At 39.2% G+C, this 17,690-nt stretch overlaps 1 protein-coding gene across 1 annotated transcript in view; it reads right to left on the bottom strand.

The window, feature by feature from the left end:
* Positions 1-17,690, bottom strand: part of SLC13A4 (solute carrier family 13 member 4) — a 51,637-nt gene that overhangs the window by 5,723 nt on the left and 28,224 nt on the right. The window contains exons 6-13 of the mRNA XM_044678319.1: positions 16,474-16,513; positions 15,317-15,394; positions 12,985-13,169; positions 12,051-12,170; positions 8,626-8,727; positions 7,138-7,239; positions 3,747-3,844; positions 3,138-3,262 (exon numbers count right to left, since the gene is read on the bottom strand). Of these exons, the coding sequence (XP_044534254.1) occupies positions 3,138-3,262; positions 3,747-3,844; positions 7,138-7,239; positions 8,626-8,727; positions 12,051-12,170; positions 12,985-13,169; positions 15,317-15,394; positions 16,474-16,513 (850 nt within the window). The remainder of the gene's footprint in view (positions 1-3,137; positions 3,263-3,746; positions 3,845-7,137; positions 7,240-8,625; positions 8,728-12,050; positions 12,171-12,984; positions 13,170-15,316; positions 15,395-16,473; positions 16,514-17,690) is intronic.

Below are 17,690 nucleotides of genomic sequence, written 5' to 3'. Positions count from 1 at the left end.
CACAGGGTTGTTGTAAGGACCAAATGAGATAACGAATAATGTTTTTATTAATCTTTAAGCACCATATAAATGCTACTTTTTATCATCTAATCATTCTTACAGCCTCTGATATTTCATATATGAAAATGGTGTTGTCAATTAAGGGCATGTGGCTTGAGACAAAAAAGCTAAAGCAGTTTTTGGCAATAAGAAGAGAAGCATGATACTCAGGACTAAGGGGCTATAGGCCTGCTTTACTCTGACCTGAACAATTAATTAATTAGCTAACTAATTAGAATACATTAATTCTGAGTGCCACATTTTAAAAAGAAAGCAGGCAATCTGGAGAATGTTCAAAGGAGGAGGCCCAGGATAATGATGGAAGGCTTCAAAATGGTGCCATAAAGCAAGGGTAAGACCATTAACCTGGAGAAGAAAAGACTCAGGTTGGATATGACACCTGTCTTCAGTTGTTTGACAGACTGTCATTAGGAGACAGAAAAAACTCCTTCAGTTTGTGTGCTGAAGGCAAAATTGGCAGTGATGGGTGGAAGTTACAAGACAGAATTTTCTGAGTATTATCCTGAAGTGAATTGACTTTCTACTTACTATTCAGGAGTTAGCAGTTTCCCTCTCACTAGAAATCTTCATGTAAAATTTGATCGATGGCTACTGGTCATATATATTCTAAAGGGGATTCTTGTTAAGGTGTGGATCCATTTTATCTCTGATTTGTTTCTGTGATCCTCTAAGCTATCTTCTCAGAAGCCTTCTGGAAAGAATGACTAAGAACTCTGATGAAATCTTGGGTCACCGTTTCCCAATAACTGGAGGAAAATAGGGAGGAGCAACTAACTAGCTGTCCTTCTGTCTACTTCAACTGGTGTGACCATGACCCATTTCTAAGCATATTCGCTTATTGTTACAAGATTGCTCTAATCTCCCTTCTTATAAATACCTGTGGGTGACCCTATACTTTGCATCTCCTGAGGCCCTTGGTTCAGAGTATGGGGCAGTTAGCTTGCATAGTAGATAGGGTGCCAAGTCTGGAGTCAAAAAGAATATGAATACAATTCTGGCCTCAGACAATGACTTACCTATGTGCCACTGAGCCAATCAACTCAATCTCGTTTCTTCAATTTCATCAATTCAATTTTCATCTCTAAAATGGGGATAATAATGGCACCTATCTCCCAGGTTTGTTTGGAGGATTGAGTGAGATTTTGTAAAACACTTAGTTCAGTGCTGACAGGCACACATTTGGTGCTATATCAAAGTCAGCTATTATTATTAGCTCAAGATAGCTCTAGAAGTCATGCAGTCTTGAAAGTGACCTTTCCTGTTGCAGAGCTAGGATCTCAAGCCCTTGAATCATTATTAGAGAGTTTGCGTTTTCTAATTGGGGCCATAATCACAAACCATCCATATTTCATAACTACACTTAGAAGGACAGAAGGACTATGAATTTGCCCTTTTAAATCTGCCTTATCAGACCATTAGTATAATGTAACTCTCCTACGATTACTTCAGGTAGACAGAGTGCTGAATTTGGAGGCAGAGGTCCTGAATTTGAATCTTTACTGCTACTTTCTACCTAGATAACCTCAGGCAAGCTATGTATGTTTTGAGGCCTCAGTTTCCTTTATCAGTAAAGTAAGGAGTTGTGTTAGGTGACCTCTAAGGTTTCCTCCAGCTCTGTATCCATGATCTTATGCAAATGTTTTAATACTTAAACACCAAAAAGATCATAATAGACAGGAAACAATGGCTCCCAAATAAAAGTAAAATTTAATAGGGATAAATATTGAATATAAGATTTAAGTTTTTTTTAAAAAATTAATTGTACAAATACAGCATGGGAGAGACTGCTTAATAAGCAATTCTTGAGAAAATGACTTTCTTCCCAGAGTTGTTATTCAGAAAGAGCTCTGAAACAAGGAAGGAAACAAGTATTTTTTAAGCTTAAAAGAAATGTGAAATTCACAAATTTTGAGACATTTCCATCTCAAATGTTTTTTCAGGTTATTTATGTCCTACCTGTGGTAGAGCCTTTTGAGCTTGTATTGATCTGGATGAGCCACAGTTGGACACACTGTATGTTGACTGCCACATAGCAATGACATTTTGGTCCTTTGAGTATGAAAGACAACAACCAACCAACCAACCTGCCCCCAACCCTATTGGCAGAGGGCAACACCATCCTTCCAGTCTTTGAGGGCTCAAAACCTAGATGTCATCCTCAACTCTTCACTGTCTTTCACCACCCATAACCAATTTATTATCAAGATGTATCAATTTCATATTTTCAACCTCTCTCCAGTATGGTCCCATCTCTCCGAAACTGCCACCATTCTGGTGCAGGCTCTTATTGACACGGGTCTGGACCATGCAATAGCTTGTTGGCAGGTCTATCTGCTTCAAATCTCTCTTCATTCCAATCCATCCTCTAGTCAGCCACTAAAGTGCTTTTCCTAAAATGAAGATCTGAACATATTAATCCCCATTCAATAATTCTGGTGGCACCCTATTGCCTCCAGGATCAAATATAAGATGCTCTGTTTGGCATTCAAAGCCCTTCAGAACCTCCTACCTTTCCTGTGTTCTTACATCTTACCCAACCCTTTCTGTTTTAGGAACAATTCTAAGACAGAAAGCCAAGAACCAGGCAATTGGGGTTAAGTGTCTCACTCAGGGTCACATAGCTAGGAAGTATCTGAGATCAGATTTGAACCCAGGTCTTTCAGATTCCAGTCCTGGTGCTCTATTTACTGAGGCACCTAGCTTCTACACTCTCCTATCTCCCACCACATATACTCTTTGATCCAATGCCATTGGCCGCCTTGTTCCATGAACAAAATTCTCCATCTTTCAGCATTTGATAGCTTGCTTGTATATTTTTGTCTGTTTGTCGTTTCCCTCATTATATGGTGAGCTCCTTTACTTCTTTTGGTATCACTAGCACTTAGCCCAGTGCCTGGTACACGATAGGTGCCTAATAAATGTTAATTTATTTATTATAGAATAGATACTTATTCTTTTTCTCTCTCAATTCCTTCACTAGTCCAAAGAAACCCTCAGTTAGAGCTTCCCTCCTGTTGTCCAATTAAACAAAGCTTTTGTAAAAACTCTCAACGGACCAAAACCAGAAAAAACATTACCTTGCTTCCGGATGCTAAAGCATAACCTCCACCCACCAGAATGACAATTTCCCAGGGCATGGTCTTCTGGAAGTCCTTCCATGTAATGATGGGTTCCATTTCCATTGTATTTTCTCTTTTCTCTCCTGCCTCTAAAGTTTTGTGGAGGTAAAGAGCCTGTGTTAAAACCTAGGAGCCTCATTAGAGGAGATAAATGGTACTTTAATAGATCAGTTAATCAGCATGGCTACTCTAATATTTAGGAAGGGATCATACTAAACATGAGGTTCTCTTTGAAGGCTTTAAAATTTTTTTATTGATACTTTTGTTTTTATATCACATTTCCTGAAATACCTTCATCCTCATTAAAACCTCCCTTGAAACAGTAAAAAGGTAGCCCAGACCAATATACAGAATAACCACATCTGACAGCATATGCATCAGAACATATTCAATCTTCCTCAGTGATTCTTACAATTTGTCTTCATTTAATTGCCTTTTAGTGTTGTTTTAATTTATGTCACTATAGCTATTTATATTCTTCTATCTTTGAAAACTTCAGAATCGGGTTTTCTTTGACCACAGTCAGTTCTTGGGACCAGATGTCTTTTACCACGGCTTGCCTCTTACCTTTATCCTTTTTTCCAAAGCAAGGTTTCTTAGCTGGGATTAGGAAGAGGAGGAAGCCAAGGAAGACAGAGACGGTGGCATCTGTACGGTAGCCTTTCCTAGCAAGGAAACATATATGAACGGTTAAGATGCCGCAGGAGAGATCAGAGATGTAGGGTGGTACCCAGGGATTTCTGGGTACCTTTGGGATCCTCTGGATGCTCTGTCTTTTCTGCTGAGTACTTCAGAAGTTCATTGAGTCAACCTAATCTTTTTGACTAAAATTTTATTTTTTTTTTAATTTTAGGGATATAAAGTGTTTTTTTTTTCTCTTTTATTTTATAGACAGGTCAGTGGTGCAGTAGATAGAGTGCTAGGCCTGACATAATGAAGACCTGAGTTCAACTAGGACTTCAGACATTTACTAGACGTGTGATCTTGGGCAAATCATTTAACTCTGGGGGGCAGCTGGGTAGCCTAGAGACAGGAGGTCCTAGGTTCAAATCTGGCCTCAGTCACTTCCCAGCTGTGTGACCCTGGGCTAGTCACTTAACCCCCATTGCCTAGCCCTTACCACTCTTCTGCTTTGGAGCCAATACACAGTATTGACTCCAAGACAGAAGGTGAGGGTTTAAAAAAAAAATCATTTAACTCTGCTCAGTCTCCTTATCTGTAAAAATGAGTTGTAGAAAAAAAATGGCAAATCATTTGAGTATCATTGCCAACCCCCCCCCCCCACCCCATGGGGTTGTAAAGAGTCAGATATGACTGAACAACAATTATTTTCCAGGTGAAAAATGAAGACCCAAGGAGGTTAATAACTTGGTAGTAAGTAGCCAAGTATGCATTTAATTTCAGGACTTTCGAGTTTAATTCCCGGGAGAGAAACCCAATAACTGTTGGTATTTGAAGGACTGTGCTGTAGAAGGGGAAATAGAGAAATTCTCCTACACTTTGAAGGATAGAGCTAGGAACAATGAGAGGTCAATCTCTACTTGAGCTATCCAGAAGAGGAATGGGACATAGGAAGTTCCCCCTCCTTTCAGATCTTCTAGAAAAGTGTGGATGACCACTTCTTGACTATATTTAACCCAAATTCTTCCTGGAAATAGTTACTACAGAGGATTTGATTGGCAGTGCTGATGGTATCCAGAAATGTGGAATGCCACCATCTTGAAGGCAGGACATAACTTTTCAGCAGCGGTAGAGGTGGAGATGGGAGGTGAAGGGGTCATATAATTGTTGTTGTTTTTTTTTTAATCACTGTAGACCAATCATTTAGGTCAAGAAGGGAGTAGGAACCGGGCCCTGGAGAGCGGCAGCCTGCCTGGGGAGCAAAAATAGACCTGCTTCTGTAAACTGGAACATGGATGTCAAGCTGAGGCCTCACCATAGATGCTAGCATTAACTTTATAGGAGAACAGTAGTGTTAACAGTGGCCTGTGTGATGATGGAAGTTTACATTTCTATTATGTCTTATGCTTAAAAAAGCCATTTCATATTATTATCTGATTTGTTCCTCCCAATAGGCTTGCAATGGAGGTGCTGGAAGTACAGGATGTTCCAAAAATCTTAGTGTAGTATTAAACTATTAAAGCTTTACTTCATTAAAAATTTCAATTTAATGCATTTTCCATTTTCATTTTATTATCATTTTAATTTAAGCTTTAATAACTTAAAACTGCCCTAAGACTTTTGGGATACATTATTACAATCCTTGTTTTATAGATGAAGAAATGAGATTCAGAGAAAAAGTTAGCCAATTTGGGCCCAAGGTCACCTAGGATAAGTGGCAGAAGTAGGACTTGGACTTCCATTTTCCAACAAAGCCAGTGCCATTTCTCTTTTTAGAATGTCGATTTCTGTCAAAGAACAATGCATCTGGGAATAAGAACCATTGTGCCTAGCTCGTAGGGGCACCTCATTTAGTTTCGCCGAATGGTTTATTGAATTTTTAAAAAATGGGACTTGTACTTTAAAACAAGGTAAGAGCATGAAGTCATTGAGTATAATAATCAGTATGACTTGATGAAAGAATGTTAGTAGTACCAAAACAAAAACAGAAGCATACTAATAGCTTCAATTCCCAGCCTGTCTGGATACAAAATAGAAGTGATATGCTGTGTCCTTCAAACATGGTTTCCAAAAGGACCAGAATAAGAGGAAACTGGCAAATTGCAGTAGGAAATCCTTAGACTAAGTAGGGAAAAAGACATTTTTTCTTTGATAAAAAAATTATCTTAGGGAAAAGAAGAGAAAGAAAAAGAGTGTCTGAGGCATAATTTTTAAAAATGGAGAGAAAAAAACTGAAGGAAGATGAGCAAGAAGGTTAGACAAGCAAGACTGCTGTAAAGGTTATAGCTTGGACTTATATACTCAAAGCAAACTATATCTAAACGGGTCTTTTCTGTATTGTCTTTTTCTATTCTTTGATGTACATGCAAGTGCCCATTCTATTTGGCTTTAAAATTAAGAATAAAAATAAATGAAATTATCTTATTTTTATCAATACTTCCTTCCTCTCTCTCTTTCTTTCTTTCTCTTTCACTCCTTTCTTTATTTCTTCCTTCCTTCCTTCCTTCCTTCCTTCCTTCCTTCCTTCCTTCCTTCCTTCCTTCCTTTCTCTCTCTTTCTCTCTCTTTCTCTTTCTTTCTTTGTTTCTTTCTTAACCCTTATCTTCTGTCTTAGAATCAATACTGTGTGGTAAGGGCTAGGAAACAGGGGTTAAGTGACTTNTTCTCTCTTTCTCTTCCTTTCTTCCTTCCTTTCTCTCTCATTCTCTCTTTCTTTCTTTCTATCACATCCATTTCTAAATCTAGCCCTTTCTCTAACTCATCCCTTGTAACAAACATTAAGGGGAGGGGAAAAAAAGGCACTTCCATAACACATCAACCACTTTTTCATGAAGGAGATTTCTAATAGTATTAGGATTTCGCACCTTTTGACTTTTCCGTCCTCTTTGAGAAAAAGAGATATATTTTCTTACCTCTTCTCTAGGACCAAACATTAAGCAGAATTCTTTCTTTTTTTGGATTGGGGAAAGGGGAAAAATATACATTCTTTGGAAATGATGCTGGATTATTTTGCCTTCTTCCCTTCCCTTCCTATTCTCATCTTTTGCTTTCATCTTCTCTACTCAAGGAAGAGCTTCCTAATAGCGAGAGTAGGTATAGTATAAGGAGGATTCTGTGAATTCTGAGAATTCTGTGAAAGGGTAAAATATTTCTCATTCAGGGCTAGTTCTAGGGCACTTCTGCTGCTTGTTAGAGTCAAGGCAGAGGTAGGGCACATAGGAAGGAAAGGAAGAAAGATAGCTCTACTATTTTTTTCCAGGAAGAAGAAAGGGAAGGAGAGATTGCATTGTGAGCAATTAGGGACACTTGTTCACAAGCGGGGAGGTTCTATTACTTACTTTTCAAAGAATGAATCCCAGCCAGGGACAAAACCAGGCTCCCTGGTAAACCAAAGCAGGGTCATCAGGATGAAGAAGAATCCGGTCACCATCTCAGGGTAGCTAGAGAATTGAAAGGAAACCCTCAGTAACTGACTGATCCCTAATCCTCTAGTTCCCTCATTCCAGGCTTGGCTCCTGGCATAGGATTATAGGTCTAGAGCCAGAAGTGACCTTCAGAGGCCATCCAGGCTAACTACCTCTTCATATACCTGATGTAACAGAGATTCTGAGAAATTAAGAGATATACCCAAGGCCACACAGAAGGAAAATGTGTGTGAGAATTTGAACCCACATCCTCTGGTTCACAATCCAGTGTTCTTTCCACAGTTTCTTTTCCACTTTCCACTTGATCACTTTAAACCAGTGATGGGCAAACTACAGCCTGCAGGCTCCTGAAATGTTCTATCCAGCTGGACGACATTATTCCTAATCTGATTAATACAATGAGTAGGATACAATACAATGAAACTTCAAAAGTGTTGCCTTAGAAACAGACTGACAGATGAGCATTTCCTTTCCTTTGGCCCCTTCTTTAAAAAGTTTGCCCATCATTGCTTTAAACCATATATATTCCTGCCAGCAGAAGAGTCATCACTAGCCATGACTTTGGTCATATGGGAAGAAGAGTTGGTAAAAGCCACTGTGGGCAGGCATATACTTGGAACCTGTTTGCAAGAATAATTGCATTAAATATTGCCTCAGGTGTTTAATACAAATCAAAAGCTCTTAAATGTCTATAAAAGGAGAATCATAGATTTACAGGTAAAAGAAACCTCAGGCTATCTAGTCCAACGATGTCATGTTAAATCTGAAGAAACTGAGGCCCAGACAGTTGAAGTAACTTGCCCAAGGTCACTGGGATTGTGAGTGACAGAAGTAGGATTCAAATCTGGATCTTTAAAAGACTTTAAATCTATTGTTGTTGTTTTTTTTAAACTGTACCCTCCTTTGCCATCCTCACTTGCCTATAGGCAGTAAAAAATGAAAGAGCTTTTGAGGATGAGCCTTGTGTTACAGAAGGATGACTTTCCTCTTGATTTCTCACCTGTTAGAAGCATATATCTTGAAGGGGCAGCTAGGTGGCTCAGTGGATTGGGCACCAACCTTGAAATTGGGAGGAATTGGGTTCAAATCTGACCCCAGACACTACCTAGTTGGGTGGCCTTGGGCAAGTCACTTAACCACAGTTGCCTAACCCTTGCTGTTCTTCTTTCTTAGAATTGGTACTAAGACAGAAGGTAAAGGTTTAAAAAAGAAAAAAAGGATACTCTGAGAGTATCTTTTGGTATAATGTTATGCAGGCCATCACAACTCTGGGTCACTTTGTCATTGCAATAGCATCTCTTGAATGCTTGGATTTATAGTAATGGAAAATCCTTGGACTTAGAGACCCTTCTGTGTTACTGTTAGGGTTTATCTCCTGAAGGGTGGAAGGTTGCTTTTTACCTAATTTCTCCCAGTTTTTCATATTCTTCTTGAATTCTCCTTTCTGAGAGCTCTTCTCTTTTGGTCTTCTTCTTTTTACTTAGGGAGCAAGTCTCTTTAAAGCTGAGAAAGGGGAGAGAGAGACTCCAGGTGAATGAAAGAAGTTAGATAGTAGCTCCAAAATCAAGTTCCTACCTTTCTGTGGTTCTATGGCTGCTTCCCCCTCTCATCCAGATATTCTCTCCCCTATAACCTCTTTATCATTGAACTGGATGGATGAAAAAGCATTTATTAAGTTGTTACTATGTGCAAACCCCTGAGGATACAAATAGAAATAAGGTAGCCTTTGATCACAAAGCTCACATTTAATGGGAGAGACAATTGTGAAATACATTTTGTTTCCATCTCCCCAAATAAATACATGAAATTTGGAGAGTCTAAGGCTTTCTCTGGTATACTGATGTGAGGTAGCAGATATATGCATGTGGAATATATCTGTGATGTCACAGGTAGCTTGGAGTGGAACACTAGCCCTAGGTTTGAGCACTGACTCTACCACTTACTAGTCTATTAGGTGGGACATCTTGCTGAGACCCTTTTCTTCATTTTATAAACCAAAGCTGAAAATGATCCCACCACCTACCTCATAGTAAGAGAATAAGGAATGCATTCCCCCCCCCTAAACTATCAAGCAGCATAGAAATATGAATTGTCTTTGTTATAGTTATCCTCATCAATCACCTTGTTTTCTTTCTTGCATTTGTTGAGGCTCTGATGGCTACAAAATTCAGGTTTGAATATCACACAATTATGTTTTTTTAACATTTAATTTTCATTTTATCTTTCTCAATTATATGTAAAGAAAATTTTTTAACATTTGTTTTTAAACATTTTGAGTTCCAAATTCTCTCCCTTTCCCTTCCTTGCGAAGGCAAACAATCTGATATAGATTATACATGTATAGTCATACCAAATTGGTCCATATTAGCCATGTTGCAAAAGAAAACTCAGACCAAAAAAGTCAAGAATAATAAAGTATTTAAAAAAGCATTCTTCAATCTGCATTACCCAATATCAACTCTTTCTCTGGAGGTGGATAGCATTTTTTTTTCTTATAAGGCTTTTGGATCCATAGTTTTGGATCATTGTATTGTTGAAAATAGCTAAGCCATTCACAGTTGATGATCGTACAATATTGCTGTTACTGTGTACAATGTTCTCCTGACTCTCATTTCACTTTGCATCAGTTCATATAAATCTTCCTAGGCGTTTCTGAAACCCTCCTTCTCATCATACTAGCATTCCATCACAATCATATGCTGCAACTTCTCTTCCTCAATTTATAGACATTCTCTCAGAGTTCAATTCTTTGCTATTAACAAAAGAGTTGCTATATTTTTGAACATATAGACCCTTTTCCTTTTTCTTTGATCTCTTTAGGGTACAGACCTAGTAGTGATACCTCATATCTGTGAAAATCTTTAAGGAGTTCCATGAACACTTTCCTCAGTGAAATAGGCACTGCAAGTATTAGCAGCCTCATTTACAGATGAAGAAACTGTGGTTCAGAGGGGTAAATTCATTTGCCTGTAGTCACACAATGATTAAGTGCCTGAGACAGAATTGAAATCCTTGGTTGCACCAAATACAGTACTTTATGCCCTTTGTAATGCTAGACTTTAACAGTGTGGAATTTGTGAAAACTTGACCTGCTGGAGCTTATATTTATACAGTTTATGAAGAAGCAGTTTGCCAAGTAAGTTGAATGATATTTCAAGGAGCACAAAAAGAACAAAATTTTTATGGACCTTAGGATTGTCTAAGTCTGATCTCAGATATTTACTAATTGTGTGACCCTAGGCAAGTTGCTTACTCTATCTCAGCCTCAGTATTCTCCTCTATAAAATGGTGAGAATGATAGCATCCACCTCATAGGGTCTGTTATGAGGGTCAAATGAGATAACATATGCAAAGTACTCTGTAAACCTTAAATTGCTATGTAAATGTTAGTTATCATTAATATTCAAATGGTATAATAATTACAAATGAATTACATCATTCATTAAACAGCATAGGATTTGGAACCACTTATCCCATGATAAGTTGGAATTACTCTGTTTTCTCAAAGAAATCTGCAGTTTATTTTTTAAAAATTCTGCAGTTCACAGAATTTGGAGATGGCTTCCACAAAAATTAGTTTGAATAATGAGGGTTCACAGAATTATAAAATTTGAGAGTTGGAACCTATCTCCCTACAGCATGCCATACAAAATGGTCCTACAAACTCAGTTAAAAAACCTCTAGTGCCTAGAGGTCCCCCCATACTAATCCTGAAGTCAACCATTCCACTTCTGGATATCTCTAATCATTAGAAAGTTTTCCTGACTTTAAACTTATGTTTGCTTCTTTGCAACTTCCACCTATAGCTCCTGGGTCTAAGATTGGAGTCAAATCCAGAACAAATATAACCTCTCTTCCACATGATATCTGTTCCAGTCCATTGATCATGTCTCCTCAGGGGACATCTCTTTTTAGACCAAATAACACCAGTTCCTTTGCCCAATCCCTATATTGCATGGACTTGTAGTCCTTCTCCATCCTGACTGTCCTGCTCTGTTCATTCTCTGCCTCCTCACTCCATCTTAGTTTGTCATCAGGAGAACTGAACTCCATGTGGTCTCCAACCATAGTAGGGTACAATGGGACTCACCTCCTTGTTCCTGTAAAGTCCTACCTTCTATAGGAAGCCTTTCCTGAACCTTCTTATTTCTAGTAGTGCCTTTTCTCTGATAATCATTCCCAGTTTATTCTCCATATAGCTTATTTATACACAGTTATTTGCATATTAGCTTCCCCATTTCCTGAAAGGTAGGAACTGTTTTTTTTTTATTTTTAAAGATATTTTATTTTGCCAATTATATATAATCAGAATTTTCCATAAAAGTTTTCTGAAGTTATTAGATCCAGATTGCCTCTCTCCCTCCCTTCCCTTCTCTTCCTGGAGATTGTAAACAACATGACCTGGGTTATACATGTATTATCATGCAATGATTTTATTTATTTTTTAGTCTTTCTTTGTATCCCCAGTGCTTAGCACAGAACTTGGCACATAGTAGGCTCTTAATAAAAGTTTATTGACTGACTGATTAGAAAATTGAAATGGCTTTTAAGGAATGAAACAGTAAAGTCCAGAATGGAGAATTCTTGACTCCCAATCCAAAGTATTCTTTGTAGGCTTATTAAAAAGTTGCCTTGAGATCAGAGATAGCAAAGGTCTCTTCCCTGAAGAGGAAACTGAGGTTCCCCAGGAGCATAGTGTTAGGACTGTTGCCAGCTCCTTCATACTTCTTTTGTAATGAGAAGAACCCTGCATCAGCACATAGGAACCATGCCAGTCTTTTGTACTTGAAAGGAAAGAGAGGGCTCTGGAATTAGGGTCTACTCACTTGCAACCTAAGAACAGCCAGTGCATCCAAAACCAGCTCACCACCAGCATGATGAGTGAGATAGGAAAGCTAAAAAGAAACCAGGTCCCAAAGTTCACCACCTCGGCACTTGGGTACTGGCTGGAAAAGAGAGAGTTGGGTCAGTGACCAGGAAGGTTGGGATGAACACAGCACTTTGGCACTCAAGCTCTGGAAGATAAATATGGTTGGGATGATGCCTATAATTATAGACTAACATCTTCCTTATCTAGAAATCACTTAGCCAACAACCCCAACTCTTTCGGACCTGGGTAGGAATAAGAAAGGAGACAAAAAAGTCCCCTGAGTAATCAAATAGTTATCATAAAGATAAAAGGACAGTTACTGAATTATTCATCCCTCTTTTTTCCCCCTGTAATTTCATTAGTACAGGGAACTCCAGTTGAGGATACTCCCCTAATCAAAACAGATTGGTCTCTGCTCCTCAACTTAGAGAATTGTCTAGAGCTCTGAAATGACTTGTCCAGGGTTGTATAACTGGCAAGTATCAGGAGTTGGGCTTAAAACCAGGTCTTTCCAGCTCTCGATTCCAAGACCAACTTTACATATTTCAGAGTTTTATTTAGGGCTACTTCTGCTTTCAGGAATGTTGGACCGGAAGAGATTCTCTGACAGACCACTGTGGTGTTTAGTACTTGGGCTTTCTGATGGTTGAGATATCCCTTTTGCTTTAGCCACTAGGAAACCAGACTTCTTCTATCAAGACTTTTTTACTGTCTTATAAAATTGGTGTTCAGATCTTGACATGGTATTTTGTAGTCAAGAGGCTATAGGCCTGCTCTGCTGAATGCTGATCTCTGCCTTTGGAATCAAAGGTGGCATTATTCTACTCTCCTATTCTATTCTACTCTCCCTAGGGGAGGAGGGGGGCAGCGCAAAAATTCCACAATCTTACTTGTTGAAGTGTTCTAGGAAGATGAGGCTGGTGGACGTGCCAATGATGGTGGTCAGGCCTCCAATGGTGGCAGCATATGATATGCTCAGGGAGAGGCACTTGCAGACCATCTGATCATGTTGGGATCTGTACTTGCTGTTCAGCTTCAGGTTCCTAGGGTCAGGGGGCAGGACTAATAGCTGTTCCTGCCAAAGGAAATGTACTGTACCCCTCCATCCCGGCTCTGGCTACCTGGCACAGAGAGCATCCCAAGTGATAGGCTGTCCTGGGTTACACTCCAGCAAAGATACTTGCCTTTCACCTCCATCCCCATCACTATCACCATGTCCATCACCACCACCTTTACTGTCACCTCCATCACCACCATCAATCACCTCCATCACCACCACCACCTCCATCACCACCACCATTACTGTCACCTCCATAACCGTCACTACCTCCATCACCATCACCACCATTACTGTCACCTCCATCACCACCATCATCACCATCAAACCACAGCTCCTAACTACTACTACTACTACTACTACTACTACTACTACTACTACTACTACTACTACTACTACTACTACAACTACTACTACTACTACTACTACTACTACTACTACTACTACTACTCTACTACTACTACTATTCTACTGCTACTACTATTCTACTGCTACTATTATTACTACTACTACTACTCAATACTATTATTAGTTATTAAACAACTGCTATCTGCAAGGCACTATGATAATGACTGGGGATATAAAGATAGAAGTGAAATAGTCCCTATCCTCAAGGAACTGACATTCTATTCACAGAATCCCAGAATATCACAGCTAGAGGGGTCCTCAGAGGCCATCCAGTACAACCTGTACTTGAGTAGGAATATACTCTATGACTTTCCTAATAAATGATCACCAGCAGAAGCCAGTGTGGTAGAGTAGATAGAGTCAGAAAGACTTGGGTTCCAATCCCACCTTAGACACTTATTTGCTGTGTGATTTTGGGAAAGTTAATTAGTCTCTCTGAGCTTTAATCTCTTACTCTGTAAAATGGGAATAATAATAGTACCTATTTCACAGGGCTGTTAGGAGGGTCATAATGTTTGTCAAATGTGAACTATTATTATGATTCACTCTGTACTGGGAGGCTTCCAATGATAGGAAACTCATTACTTCTAGAGATAACTCATTTGTTTTTTTCAGACTGCTCTAATTATTTAGGAAATCTTTTCTTATTAGATAAGGTAAAATCTGCCTTTCTACAACTTTCACCCATTGCCCCTATTTTTTCCTTTGGAGCCAAGCAGAATAAGTCTGATTACCCTTCCAAAAAGTGGTTGGGAGGTGGTGACTACTGTGAAGATCAAACCTATTCTTCTGATTCAGATCAGAAAGAGTCCTGGTTGGGTAAATACTAGTGGTTCATTCTTGAGGTACAGAAGGAGTCTGACTTCTGATTAAAATGTTTCTTCTTGATCCAGATGGAATGTACACAAGGGAGGGAGGTTCTGGAATTGGTAGACCTGATTTACAGCAGAGTTATCAAACATACCCTGGCAATACTCTCCAGTGTATGGGAACTAGATTAAAATGTAAGTGAGAAAGTAACATTGATATGTGGTCCTCTAAATCAGAACACTCCTCCAGGGATCCTTTCTTCTCTGCAGTTTAGTGGTTTCTTTTTCTACTTGAATTTGGACACCAGTGACTTACAGCCCTTTTGCTACTGGATTTGCTTGGGTTATCTATCTGCTGATGACACACTATTCCTCTCTAGCATATGCATCTTTCTCTATCTTCTTTTTCTTTTTCTCTCTCTTTCTCTTAGTATTTTTTTCCTTCTCCTTTCCCCCCCTCTTCCCTGAGTTGTGTTTTAGACCTACCAGTAGCTTCAATAGGCATTGTTTATCTCTGCTGGTGGCTCTAAGGCTTTAAGAAGCTCCTGAACCTTCATCTAAAGCCTGGAGCAGAGAATAGAGTAGGTCCTTTCCTCTTTTTCAATATTTTCCCTTTCTTTTTATTCCCTTCCCTCCCTGGCCCTGGTCCAATGTTGGGCCAGATTGTAGAGAAATAGGCCACCTTGCTTAGAACCAAGGCCATATCTGTCTCTCCTGGGAGGGACCCAAACTGGACCCTTCAAAGCCTTCATGTGGGGAAGGAAGGGGTCATTCTATTCCTGTGGCACACATGGGTGAGCCATATCCCTCTGGGCAAAAAGTGCTGAGACATAGTGCCACCAGCCAGTATAAGACCTGATCCTCTGAGGTCTGCAGGGGCAGTGGCCTTCATCGAAGATGATGTGGCCTCAAGACATGCTCGTATAGGAAACAGTCTGACTCCCTTACCTGAGGCTCGTGCTGTCTCTTGCTCTGAGGTTTCACAGATTTGATGGGGTTGGCGATCATGTGTACTCCATTCAGATTCTATAGGAACAAGAGCAGTGAGCCTGCCAGGAGAAACATGTCTAGGGTACCCCTGACATTTGGTATGGTTGGGGAAGAGGGTGCTTGACTCCATGGAGTTAATGGGCTAGAAGCCAAGGAATTTGCCTGGGATTGCCCATTTATTCTGCCTCCATTCTAGCTTAGAAAAAGACTTTGTACATTTTAAAGCATTATATAAATTGGTTACTATTAGTACTGCTGTAGGAATGCTGTTAGTTCCAAAACATCTTTCATGCCAAACACCAGGTTAGACTTTTGGTAGATGATAACTCTCTTCCTGATGTTAATGTTTTGGAATTTTGTTTTCTCTAAAGAAATGTTTGGTTCTTTTTTCCCCTTTATTAATAAAGACATCTTTTAAACTCAGATTTCTTTAACATGGGATTTGTGAGCATGTTTTTATAACATATTGATAACTGTATTTCAGTATAATTGGTTTCCTTTGTAAGCATATGTATTTTATTTAAATAAAAATAGGATCCTGAGGAGTCCATAGCCTAGACTTTCAGATGGCTCCCTGATACAAAAATTTTAAAATTCCTTAAACTTTTGGCACTATTTGTATATATATTATATATACATACATACATACATACATTCCCTTTAAATTGCAGATTAAATTCTTAAAAATTGAATCATTTTAAATATAAAGAAGCTTGCTATTTAAAGGGAGTCTTTTAAAATAATTATTAATGCTGTTTAAATAGAGAATCCTTTTTGTTCCTTCCCCATTCTTCAATTTATTTTTCTTATAAATCTGGACTTTCCTATTTCAAGTTTGTGAAAAGTGAGATACATTTGTACTTTCTGAAGTAATGTCCATTATTATGAGTCAAGGATTCAGGATTGACCCTGTAGTAGAAGGTGATGTTAGTTATCATCTTGCCAAGAGTTGGATGCTTTCCCTACCCTTCCATTTTTGAGTGGTTCTTTGCCTTCATTAGACAGAAGAAGGTGATGATCTTGGGGACCAGGGAGGCTGGGCAGCACTACTTCCCTGATTTATCCCACTGTCCTGATGAATGATCCCAGAGTACAGAAAGAAAGAAAAGCAATACCTTGCCCTGCATCAGAGATGGGAAATCTGGGGGAGATGAGCTGTAAGAAAGCAAAAAGAACAAGAAATGAGGGAGGACATTGGATTGGACTTTGTGGGACTTTAAGAGTTCTAAGTTCTATTCATTTTTGACAGTCAATATTTATTTTTTTAATTGAATAAAAGAACATTTATTAAGTGCATAGTATTTTTAAAAATCCTTACCTTCTGTCTTAGAATCAATATTGTGTATTGGTTCCAAGGCAGAAGAGTGGTAAGGGCCCTATGGAGGTTAGATTTGAACCTCGGACCTCCTGTCTTTAGGCCCAGCTCTCAATCCACTGAGTCACCCAGTTGCCCTCAGTACCTACTATTGAAATGCACTGTGCTCAGAAGTAAATACAAATGTGCCCCCTATCAAGGAATTTGCAGCCAGTAGGAGGAATAATAGGGCAACAATTTTTTTTCCCTTTCCCTTTTTCCTTCCACCCTGATCTGTGCTTGAAGTCTACCAGTAGCTCTCAGAGTCATTACTTATCTCTGTTGGTGGCCCTAAGGCTTTCAAGAAGCTCCTTATCCTTGTTCTAAATCCTGGAACAGAGAATAAAGTAGGAATCCTCCCCCATTCTCCTATCTTTTCACTTTCCTTTTATTCCCTTCCCTCCTTGCCCCTGGCCCAATGTTGGGCCAGACTGTAGAGAAATAGGCCACCTTGCTTAGAAGACCATTATCTGTCTCACCTGGGAAGGATCCAAACTGGACTCTTCAAAGCCTTCATGTGGGTAAGGAAGGGGTTACTCTATTCCTGTAGCTCCCAAGGGTATGCTAGGTAGTGCAGGGAATAGAGTGCTAGGCCTGGAGTGAGGAAGACTTTTCTTTCAGCTGTGTGACCCTGGGCCAGTCACTTAACCCTATTTCCCTCAGTTCTTCTGTAAAGTGAGCTGGAGAAGGAAATAATAGACTACTCCAGTATCTTTGCCAAGAAAACCCAAATGGGATCATGAAGAGTGGGATATGATTTGAAATGACTAAACAACAGGAGGGATAATATATCTGTATATATAACTAAGGATAGGAATTGGATCTGTGGTTTCATTGGCACAGGGATCCTTGGTGGGAAAACCTCTGATGTTAAGGCAAGTTGGCACCTTTTTTTCAACTTACAGTTTTAGATAATTAACCAGAACTCTATCAGGTTAAGTGACTTGCCCAAGGTTATAGAGCCAGAATATTCAGAAA

Source organism: Gracilinanus agilis, chromosome 5 (genome assembly GCF_016433145.1).
Source record: "Gracilinanus agilis isolate LMUSP501 chromosome 5, AgileGrace, whole genome shotgun sequence".
Lineage (NCBI taxonomy): Eukaryota > Metazoa > Chordata > Mammalia > Didelphimorphia > Didelphidae > Gracilinanus > Gracilinanus agilis.
The sequence above is the reverse complement of the archived record's forward strand: the minus strand, read 5'-3'. Positions and strand labels throughout refer to the sequence as shown.